The sequence below is a fragment of the Nelumbo nucifera genome, chromosome 1 (assembly GCF_055504915.1).
Source record: "Nelumbo nucifera cultivar China Antique chromosome 1, China Antique-T2T, whole genome shotgun sequence".
Classification (NCBI taxonomy): domain Eukaryota; kingdom Viridiplantae; phylum Streptophyta; class Magnoliopsida; order Proteales; family Nelumbonaceae; genus Nelumbo; species Nelumbo nucifera.
Window position 1 is genome coordinate 8,639,624 of NC_142649.1, and position 12,356 is coordinate 8,651,979.

At 34.0% G+C, this 12,356-nt stretch overlaps 1 protein-coding gene across 1 annotated transcript in view; it reads left to right on the forward strand.

The window, feature by feature from the left end:
• Nucleotides 1-10,095: 10,095 nt before the first annotated feature.
• LOC104586808 (acetolactate synthase small subunit 1, chloroplastic-like) overlaps nucleotides 10,096-12,356 on the forward strand; it is a 108,607-nt gene continuing 106,346 nt past the window's right edge. Inside the window, exons 1-2 of the mRNA XM_010244158.3 lie at nucleotides 10,096-10,442; nucleotides 10,828-11,041. Coding sequence (XP_010242460.1) covers nucleotides 10,213-10,442; nucleotides 10,828-11,041 — 444 coding nt within the window. The 5' untranslated portion in view covers nucleotides 10,096-10,212. The remainder of the gene's footprint in view (nucleotides 10,443-10,827; nucleotides 11,042-12,356) is intronic.

A 12,356-nucleotide genomic window follows, 5' to 3' on the forward strand; every position in this document is an offset into this window, starting at 1 on the left:
GGAGCACGCTATGTGGAGAAACAATTCTATTTAGAGGTGTAAAACGTGTCAGGCTGCCTGACACGATGGTTTGCGGGCCATGTTGGGCCCGGGGTCTTAGGTCCATGGGTAAGGCTGGCACAGAATAACTGAGTGGGCCATGCGGCCCGTGTGCCAGCATAGGCTTTTTCAAAAAAGCCTGGCATGAGCCTAAGCCCAATATGATACTATATATTAAATAATAAAAATATTTTTTATTTAATAAAAATATATGTACAATATTTTTTCTTTGTTTTTCTTCACTTTTTTTCAAGTAATAGTGAGATGTTTGTTATTTTTGAGTTTAGAAGGTTTTTAATATAAATAAAACACTTTATTATTGAATAAAAAAGAAAAAAAAATGTTTTCAAATTTCTAGCAAGGCTCAGGCCTGGGCTTCGGGCTTTATATGAGGGTCGGGCTCGGGCTCAAGACCTAGGCCCGATGGTCAGGTCGAGCTTAGGCTCGGGCCTGAATGTATTCTGTTGATACATAGACAAAGCCCAACCCGAACCCAGCCCGGTCTGGCCCATGAACAGGTCTACCCAAGCCTAAACCTAAAACCCTTTTTGCTTTTTTAATATTTTTAATTATATTACTATAAATATTTTAAATATCATTACTTATCCTTATTATTATCATTTATATTTATTTTTATTATTCTTTAATAATATTATATGGTGTTTTCTATATTTTTTAAATTTTTTATTATTGTTATTTTAAATATCTCCTTTGTTTTTGCTTTTTTTGTTAGATTTGTAATATTCTTTAATGTTTACCTTAATTTACATTAATTTAATATTTATAAAATTGCTTTATTATACGTTATATTCATTTTATATTATTTTTAATAATATTGTATGATTTGTTTTATATTTTTAAAATTTTTATTACCATTACATTTTCTTTTTACATTTTTATTATATTTATAGCAATTTTTTACTAATTTATCTTTTTACACATTATTTATTTTATATCATTTTTAATACTTATTATATTTATGATAATTTATTATATTACATTACCTATGTATACATTTTTTATTTTAGTTTTAAATTTTTATATAAGAAAAGCTAAAATTGGGTTTAAGGCCAAAAAGGTTTATATACACACACACACACATATATATATATATATATATATATATATATATATATATATATATATATATATATATATATATATGTCTTGAAAAGTTATCCAAAATAAAGAAAATCACCACAATCGTACAACTGAGCATAAAGTTATGACCTTTGGATGTTTGCATATACATGTAACTTGTAACTCATAGCCCAGTTATTGGGCCAAGTGGGTAAACTGTTTAATCACCCAAGATGAACAGGTTTTTGACCAAGTCATTGGTTTTTGGTCAAATCCCAGGTTTTAAGCAAACTAGACCTGGGAATAGGACTGGATGATGGTTCAAACAATTTGATTGTTTGAGTCAATGGCAGATTGAATACTGTTATCCCAGGTTTTAGATAACAGTATTTTTTGAAAAATAAATTAAAAATTTTAGTTATGAATAATGTTTTTAAATATATTTTAATATATAGAAATAATATAATAATATATATTTAATATACATATAGGGCAGGAACTTCAATCTCCATTCCTGACCCCGACCCAATCGGAGATTCCTATTAATCTCTGTCTCCATCTTCACCCCATTAAAACAATCCCTATCCCCAATTTCATCAAGTTGAGAAAGTCAGATCTATGCCGGGGATGGGAAAAATTATCATCCCTACATTCACTTTACATCCTTCGTTTAAAAAGTTTCATAGTTTTCTCTTTGATAGTAGCAAAATTGGTAGTTCATTGTCATTGTCCAAAATGCGGTTAATCATAGGAAATCTATTTTGTTCCCAACCTAGTATTTTGAAAGGTTTATTACCATTTGACAAAACATTGTTAATAATTACCAACAATGGCACATGCATGGTCAAAGCATGCTTTATTAAGATGAGAAATTCAGTAGAATTGAACATAACTTGCCATCTACCTTAACAAAGACAACGGTCAAGACAGGCAACTGAACATCCATTGGTCCAAGTGAATATGTTACCCACTTACCCACAATCCTAAGTCTAGTCGTACTAGATTTAAAATGAAAAATTTATTAAATTCATTGATTGACCCATGAGCTAAGCTACGTTTCACTCTTTCAGTCGAATTGGAAACTACATTAATTGAAAAGCCAAGCAATATCCACATTAAAGGCAAAGTTCTCTAAAAGATGTTACATGTCATGCCTTTTTAGGTAATTGCATATCCATATATAGATAGTAGTTATAAGAAATCACATCTGTCAGTCTAACGATTAAGAATTGACCAAAAGAGCCAACTAAACTCCATATAGAAAGTGTTTTACAAAAAAAAAAAGGCCATATTCTGCAATCTCCAGCTAAAATAACCATGCATCCCAATCTTTTTGGCCACATCGGAGCCCTACTCCTCCTCAGTGAATAGCTCCATCTTAGATACAAAGGAAACTTTAATGAATTTGAATCAGTTTCTTTAATAGGACTAACTTTTAGTTGTCAACCCCTCCAACATTCTACAATAGGGCAGAAGTTATGAGTAAAATGTGGGTGAAGATTGAGGCAAGTCATCTTTACCTGTAGTAGGATTTCTGATGTGTTTCAGTCGAACGAATATGTTGGCTCAAGTCCAAGTTTACTCATAGATTGACTAGTGAGAGTCCCCTCTACCAGGCCCTGTTTGCTTTTTGGAAAGTTATTTATCCATGTTATTTTATTTCTCAAATAAATAAGAAAATGACTATTTTAGTGATAAAATATTATATTTAAAGGGGTAATTTTGTTCTATCCAAGTGTTGGCAAATTTCCCCCTAAGCGTGAAAGTTATTTATCTGCCTATGAGATGGGGTAAATAATACTTAGGAAAAATAAATTTTTCATGAATCCCACATAAATATGAAAAAAGAACATGACCTGATATGTTGGTTCCCACTGACCAATTTTCCTCCCCTCAAAATCCAAAAAAAAAAAAGAACATTCCTTATCGACAAACATCAACATTTTTCTAGGTGCACCTCATCCTACCGTTCTTCAATTTTTGTATTATTCAATTAAGGTTCAAGATATGAATCATCTTCATTTTATCCACATTCAGATAGGCTCTGCATATATAGCATCTTTAACCTGGTTATCAAGATTACCTTGAAAAGATTTAAAAGAGTCCATAACTTTATTACTAGTGTTTGAGTTTTCCTTGGATTGACCTTCAATAGACTTTGGCCTAAAGGAAATAGTAGAATTTTGATCACCAATAAGAGTAGCATTAATACACTTTAGATTTAACTTAGAAGATGGGCCAAAAACTTGTTGAACTGCATCTTGTACAGCCACTTGGACATCATACGTTATAACTTCAATGTTTACATTTTCTCTTTTCTGTTCTGAATTTTATTGGTTCTAGCGTCATTAATATATAATTTCATTCTCCTTTAGATCTTGGTGGTTGACATGTTTACTGTCATTCAGTTTTTATAATTTTCTTTAGTATTTTTTTAAGGTCTCTTCCTTATTGTTATCGATACTGGTTTGATTAAGACTTTGATTTATACCTAATTTATTTGATCATTGTGTTTACTCTTTGAATAGTGGGAGTAGTTTTGTTGTTCTTTTATTATATATAGATGATATTCTTATTACTGGAAATAATGTATCCATGATTAATAATACCAATGATTGGTTAAAAATTAACTTTGAAATGAAAGACATGGGTGATGCAAGTTATGTACTTGGAATTAAAATAGAAAGAAATAGCAAAGGGAGATGATGGTAGAGTGACTATAGGCCCTCGTTTAATCTTCAACATGTTGGAATATCCAATGGCCATGTGACAAACCACATGTTGATGGTTGATGGTTGTCTCCATGCAACACTCTCACACACAATCATTCATTTTAAATAATTACCTATTTATTTATTTTCTATAAAAACAAATTTATTTGATTATTTATTTAAAAACATTTTCATGCATGGAGATACCAATGTTGTTGGATTATTTGGATCCATATTAGAACTCTTATTGGGTCAATGAATATCCATTTGACCCAATGTAGACTGGGTGACCAAGTAGTTAGATCCTTGGTCAAACTACTTGGTCAACTTGAGACACTTGTCTCAAATCTGATGGAGCATAAATTCTAATGCTTATCTCAATTGGTTATTTTGATAATTGTTATTCCTAATGTCAAGGAACTAATGAGAAAAGCCCTTTAATGAGAAAATTATCCTCTCAACCTCTCTTACATATTATTTGAGAGGTTGGATACTGTGAAGCTGCTCTTATTCTATTTGTATGCAAGTAAAACCGCCAAAGACTTCAGCCGTTCGATTCTAGATGCACTTGTATCAACAAGATGACAAAGGATGGAGGACTGACTGAAATGTGCATGCAAAAGGCCGACTGGTTTTATTACGAGGCAGTTCTTCTGGGTCACAGCAGATGGAAGACGGAGGACTGACGCGTGCAGAAGACTGACTGGTTTAGTTACGATGACGACTGGTTTCATTAAGATGCCAACTGGTTTCGTTACGAGGCAGCTTGGCCTTCTTCATGCACGTTTCAGTCAGTCGTGCCTAGAGGACAGGCCAGATGCTGTAGAGCGACGACCCGAGAGCAGATTTCCTACTGGCAGAGGGACAAGAGATGGCCATCTCAAGGCACATCACGACCTACAGGCAACACTGGCAAGACCTGGGAAGGCAACACAATTGGGAGTTAGAGAAATCATAGTACCTGCAGCCTCCCGTTCGTTGATGCTTCCAATTGCTCCATGTGACCTTGAGAGAAGTAGAAAACCCTCTCGTTCGTCTGAGGAATGTCAATGCCAGCTATCTCCACACGCCATGAAAGCAGTTGCCGAAGCTCCTAGTATATAGTTGTGAAATCGTTGAGACATGGGCATTTTCGTTCGCTGGCTCCTGAGTTCAAATGCTTGGTGGCAAAGTCAAATTGCTTCCATTTAAATGAAAAAATAAAAAGCTTAATCCACAGCTATTGAAGAGCAGATTTGACTGTCTTCAATAGCTTTTTAGTTCGCTGTTATTGAAGAGCAAATCTGCTATTGAAGAGTAGATCCCTTACCCCCACTTTTTAGTTCACTGGCTCCTGAGTTCAAATGCTTGGGGGTAAGGGATCTCTTTTTTACAATGGAAAAAAGCAGAGCAGATTTGACTCGGCACAACCTAACGTCCTCTGTGAGGAAGTGAATCAAAATCCGCAGCTATTGAAGACGGTCTTCTTGGCTTTTGCTTTCCCGGGATCTCTCCTGTTGCTGGAATAATTGATGGAATAGAATTTGCCGCTGCAAATCTGATTCGGTCTCTTCGTTAGCCATATCTCGATCAGCAGCCTCTCATTTCTTTGTCAGCCATCAAAATCCAGATTTTCTCCTCTGAGGATTACACTTACACAAGGCAAGAGAGAAAAAATAGAGAGAGGTAAGAGAGAAGAGATCTGAGGTGTGAGGAAGAAGGGGTTGCCGGTAAGATGAAGGGGATAAGGGAGGGGGGTAATATTGGGTTTTAAAAGAATTTTAAATGCCACATTGATGGAATACTAATGGATGTTGGCAATGATAAAGTTAGTCGATTGTCAAAAACAGTAAGGGTAGTGTTTTAAACCGCAAGGCTACACTTAGTCAATTAACTAAACCATAAGGATAGTTTAAGAAATTTACCTATAAAAAATCACAACTTGTCATTTCTCCTTTTCCTCTTTCATATTTGTTACTAAACATGTAATTATTTATAATGGTGCTACTGCTAACTATTTATAATGATGCTATTAAATTTCTATCTTTTTCATATTTGTTAAAAATTGTCTTTATCTCTCATTTTATTTACAATTGAGCCATGTTAGGTTATGCCGTGCTGACCATGCTTCCCTATCCTGTGATACTTTAAGGGGTTGGTTCGGCACAACCCTTGGCCCAAGCTCACGCAGGCCTATGTCATGCCATGGGCCGGGTTGGCCCATAGGCCAAGTTCTAGGCCAGGTCGGGCCACAAACTAGGCTAATCCATATATTTTTTAAAATTTTGAAAAAATAATGAAAATTTTAATATTAATTAAAAATAGATAAAAATTAAAAAAGATCTTAAAATTTTATTTTATATGAATTTTGATGTATACAATTGTTTATATATGCAATAATAAAAAGAAATAATATAATATATTTGAAAATAAAATTATATATTATATAATTGCAAGTTGAGCCTTAGGTTAGGTCGGGCCACAAATTGGGCTAAGCCAATTTTTTTAATTTTGAAAAAAATAATGAAGAATTTAACATAGACAAAAAAAATAGATAAAATTAAAAAAATGATCTTAAAATTTTATTTTATATGATTTTGATGTATACAATAATAAAATGAAATAATATAATAAATTTTGAAATAAAATTATATATCATATAATTATTGTATATAATATACAACCTGATCCCACGTAGGCTCATGTCATGCCACAAGCCAAGTCATAGGCCAAGCTAGGGCATGAACCATGCTAAGCCATTTTTTTAAAAAATTTTGAAAAAAATGAAAATTTTAGCATATATTAAAATAAATAGACAAAAATTTAAAAAAGATCTTCAAATTTTATTTTATATGAATTTTGATGTGTACTATTGAAAATAAAATTATATATTATTATATTATATAATTATTATCTGGTCATGAATCAAGCTAAGCCATGTTTTTTATAAATTAAAAAATAAATAAAATTTAAAAAAGATCTTAAAATTTTATTTTATATGAATTTTGATATGTACAATCATTTATATATGCAATAATAAAATGAAACAATATAATAAAGTTGAAAATAAAATTATATATATTATATTATATAATTATTGTATATAATATACAGCCTAAGGCCACGTGGACCCAAGTTGTGCCATGAACCAGGCTAAGCCATGTTTTTTTTTAATTTTGAAAAAAAATAATGAAAATTTTAAGATAAATTAAAAAATAGACAAAAAATTAAAGAAGATCTTAAAATTTTGTTTTGGCCCAAGCCCGCACGAGACCGTGCCATGCCATGGGTCGGGCTGGTCCGCAGACCAAGTCTTAGGTCAGGTCGGGCCATGAATCAGGCTAAGCCATGTTTTTTAAAAATAAAAAATAATAAGAAATTTAACATAAATTAGAAAATAGACAAAAAATTAAAGATGATCTTAAAATTTTATTTTAGCTCGAGCCCGCATGGAACCGTGTTGGTGCCATGAGTTGGGTTGGTCCATAGGCCAAGTCTTAGGCCAGGCTAGGCCATGAACTCGGCTAAGCCTGTTCGTGGGCTCAATAGCTAGTAGTTTAGGCCGACCCATTAACAATGCTAAATTAATTAATTAGATAATTTGAGATAGCCTTTACCAATCTTGTGTTGATAATACATAAAGTTTTATTTATTTATTTACTTATTTTACTAAATTATTTAATTAGTTAATAATTTAATAATCTAACAAATTATTATTGCTAGCAAAGTAAGACATATAATTGTGTATATATTTATTTATTTACTTTCTCACTTGATTGTCTATTTATCTCATTTATTTTATAAGTTTATTTATTTATTAAATTAAATTAATTATAATTTAACCATTTACAATTATTCCACTATACAAAACAAAAATACAATGACAAAAATCGTCTCTCCCTCTTTCACTTTATTGCCCAATGGTTGTGATTATTTATTTATTATTTTATTTTATTAAATTAAATATTTTTATTATCCATAAATTTTTACTTATTTTAAATATATCTTTTTTCCAATAAACTTTGGCAAAATTTTTTCCTGTATAATAATTTACCTTTGACAAGCCACTTACCATCATGTTTTGCCCCTACAACACAGGGCCCCCTCCACTAGTATTAAATAACTAGATAAAAATATGTTTTTGAAACTAGAAATTTAAGAACATGTTTTTAGTTTCAATTTTGAAAATAGAAAAATTGATGCTGTCCAAACTAAGGTGGATGTGAAATAGATAAATCTTGGCAACTTAGACGAGATGAGGTGGAAGGACAAAGTGATGCACCGAGCATAACTTGCAACTGAAGTGTGGTCAGAGGTCCCAAGGATGAGGTCCTTGAGGAAGAGGCACTCTAGAGCTCAAGTCAATATCTTGTTAGAAAGGGTTGGGCAGGCTAATTTGTTCAGGGCGAGTTGGTCCAGACCAAGGAAGGTAAAGGAAGTTGGAGAGCAAGAGGGCTGGAGAGCAAGAGAGATTGGATAGATAATACCTTGGGGGGAGATGCCTTTATATAACCATGTGTTGTAGTTCACTAGGTTATGCTCTGTGTCATGTGCATCATCCCCCCAAAGAGGTCGAGGTTTATGATCTTCGTGGGCTCCATACTCTTTGATGCGAGGTGAATTGGGGTTTATCCATCCAGGGTCATCGTGAGATGGCACGCTCACCTACCCTGGTGCTGACCTAAAGTTGCTGATGTGGCTGAGCTCGTTCGAAAGTTTTTGTCGCATCAATACCTATGTGGCAAGTACTTGGCTGGGATATAACCCAACAAAAACATAACACAACCTATAATGGGTTTTTGTGTTTTTGTTTTGGAAAACAATCTATTTTCAAATTATATGGTTTTGATTTATTTTTGAAACTAACAACAAGAAAAATTAAAAAATTGAGTGGATTTGAACATCTTGAATCAGATTCATATCCTATAAGACTTGGATCAGATTTGAATTTAGCCCGGCTTCACTTCATTTTTTAAATAAAAAATTAATTACTTTTTAACTTAGGTATATATAACAATTAATGTAAATATAAGATATTGAACATGTGCATAAATATATATAATGGAGTTAAATCTCCTTTTGATCCCATTATCATTTGAATGAAAATTGCAAAATCTGATTCCAATCCAATTATATAAACAAATCAAATCGAATATAAGATAATTAAGTCCCGTTTGGTTCGCAGGAATAAGGGGCAGAAATCGGAATTGGAATGGACTGTTACAATTCTAATTATTTGGTTGGGCAGAATTGGAATCCCATTCCCATTCTTGGTGGAATGGTATTCTTCCATTTGAAGAAATGGCCATTCCCTCCTCCTTTCTTGGGAATAAAATCCCATTCCTACTGATTATAATTCCCATTTTCATTCCTCTTTGAACCAAACAGATAATAGGAATGGGCTATTCAGATTCCAATTCCAAAGGCTGTGATAATGACAAACAGGCCCTTAGGTATTTGGATATTATGTTAAAGGGTTCCATTATGATATGGAAAAAATATGATATGGGAAAAACAATTCATCAATAAATTAGAATCATAAACGTGCTAGCAATCAGAGGTATCATTTATCAAAATTCATGGGTGGGTTTGGATTGGTCATAACTCTTTTCATACCATATCTTATCCGTATGATAGATTTTCCCATTTCAGACTTTTTGAGTCGTTCTACGGTCTAAACTTAGGCGGTAAAGTAATACACCCCGGTTTGAGGGGATTTTTGCAATTTATCCCAAAAGACATGACCACATGGCACATGATTCCTTCTGCTGAAAATTTAGAGTTCATTAGGTTTTTGGCTTTTATTTATCAAAAACTCCACGTATGAGGTATGACTCAATACGCCATTGAATTTGTGATTCATTCCCCAATCCGTTACTCTTCCAACTTTCTCACGGAGTCACGGGAGAAAAATTTATTCTATGCGCGTAGGGTGGCAGTGGCTTTTTTCGCATTTAGTCCGTTTCATGAATAAAACGTGTCGGTTTTACTTTTACCAGAAATCTCCGTCCGTGTCTAAAGTCTAAGAGCCCGTTTCAGCTCAGTCCTCCGAGGGGAATTGCAGCAGCCAGCGGCTTTTGGCTTTACGATGCGGGGGCCTCATTCGATGACGCAAACAAACTATAAAGCTTGTTTTAGTGAAAAACAAGCTTATGATATGATCCACAAAGTCTGTCCTCTTCAGCCTCTATAATCTATATATGATATGATCCACAAAGTTTTGCCGAACCAGCTTAGCTGAATCTGCACTCTGCAGCCCAGCTAAACGGGCCCGAAATGTTCACCCAGTCGGCCCATTTAAACCTGGCCTATAATTATGATATGTTCGATCCACGATGGCACAACGAAAGCCTGACACTATAAAGTATTAACAGTGTCTTCTCTTTCGAGCTCACTCTCTACGATGGCGGCTCTTTCTGTTCAGCCTGTACGATTCAACACCACGAAACCATGTTCGGAAGTTGGTTGCAATCGAAGCTTTTCGAGAACCCTTGATTTCCCAAGAACGGCTTTCGATTTGACATCAAAATCCAGGCGTTTTGAGCTCAGAAAGTTGGAGGTCTCTGCAAGCGGCGAGAGCAGTATCGGTGCATTACCCGTCAGCCAGTCTGCTCCTTCCAGTGCACGGTCCAAGTAAATCTTATGATTCCTGCTGCTTCCTTCTCACATTTTACTCTACTTCTCTTTCTATGATTCTATCTCTCTTTCTCGCTCTTTTTCTTCCTAAAATTTACTTCCCAGGGCATCTCTAGGACATTCGAACTCTGATCTCTCCATTATAATGTTAATTTATTATTGATATCTATGGTTGGTATTTTATATTTTCTTTGGATTAGAATAGTTGGTTCATCGGGTTTAGACTGAAACCATATTTTATTTTCCTGTTATAGAGTGCTTTTGTTTTCGTCATATTTGAGAAAAAATCACTCCATTTTGTACTCTCGAAGTATACAAGGATTAAGATACAAGGTTTGTTGGAAAAAAATAATATTAGAATGGATTTTTATTTGCATTGCAGGGTGAGACGCCACACAATTTCCGTGTTTGTCGGGGATGAAAGCGGAATGATAAATCGGATTGCTGGAGTCTTTGCTAGACGTGGTTATAACATTGAGTCCTTGGCTGTTGGGCTGAACAAGGATAGAGCTCTCTTTACCATAGTTGTTTCTGGGACTGAGAGGGTGTTGCAACAAGTTGTAGAGCAGCTTCTTAAGCTTGTAAATGTGTTGAAGGTTATGATCTCATCCTCAAAACTTATGCTCTCATCTTATGTTCTGACTTCCTGTTTACTAATAGTTTCTTATCTTTTGGTCATTTTAATATCTCTAGAAGGTACATTGACTGCTTTGTTTTAGTCATGTAATCCAGTTGGATAATCCTCAATATGACTACAGATGTGCTGAAATGCACATGGCCCTAAATATGAATCCATAAAGAAAGACCTAGATTTCCCGAAGTACATTCATCAAAATTCAGCTTCACCAATCCCTGGTCAAAGGTGGTGGTTTATAAATAAATAAGCTCTTTTAGTATCACTAATGTTTCTTCAATTTTTTTAGGTAGCAGAAAAGGAAATGCTTTTCAGATAAGCTTTATCTGCTATTTTTCTAATCTTGCTGCTCTGGTTCTTTGGAAGAAGCACTACTTGTGTGCTAGTCTACTATTGTTCTTTGTGGCATGTGTAACTAAAGCACCATAAGAAATGATAAATTTTTGTTACTATTATAGGCAATCATATCTAACCAGAACAAAGTAAAATGTATTCACTATTTAGTGTTTGTGATCATGTTCAATGAGGTAATATGGTGCAAGGTGGAAGCTAAAAGTGATAATGGTGCAATTGTATGATAACCTGTTTCTTAATCAGAGCAACAAGAATATCATTTAGGTAGCTATTGAGCTAGCAAAATATAAGGGTAATTCACCTGATACAGTCACTGGATATATTCAGAGAGATCATGGTGGATTTAATCTTGTGAACATGAGTTGTAGTGGTTAGGTCCATAATCCTTACATTACACAGTTCAGACAATGGTGTATGCCCCTCTTAGTGAAAGCTTCACCAAATTAAACTACAATGGGTGTTTTGCAAGAAACCCAGGATTATCAGGGAATAGGGGAGTTTTCATTAGCAGCAATGGTGCACTTATTTTAGCATAGTTAGGCCTAGTTGGAAGTAGGAATTCAGCAAGAGGCAATAATCTAGCTGATGTATCACATTACTAGATTACAAATTTTAGATCTTTGATATCCAAAGTAAGGTCCTTGTTCATTTGGTTCCTAGCCAATAGTCTAGCTGATGTATCAACCAAAAAAAAAAACTATCTGGTGAGTGATGAGCTTGTATGAGGAACTAGTTTGATAATTGGTTGTTTTTTGGGTAACATACCATGTTGAGGGTATATACCTTTTTTTAAAAACGTTTTCCACAGTTGCATGGACTCTCCTAAATGGATGAAGTTTCCATGTTGGACATGTGTCGCACATTGATACCTCATTGATCCTTGAGTAATAGTTCTACATGATATTTTTCTTTCTCTCGTTGTT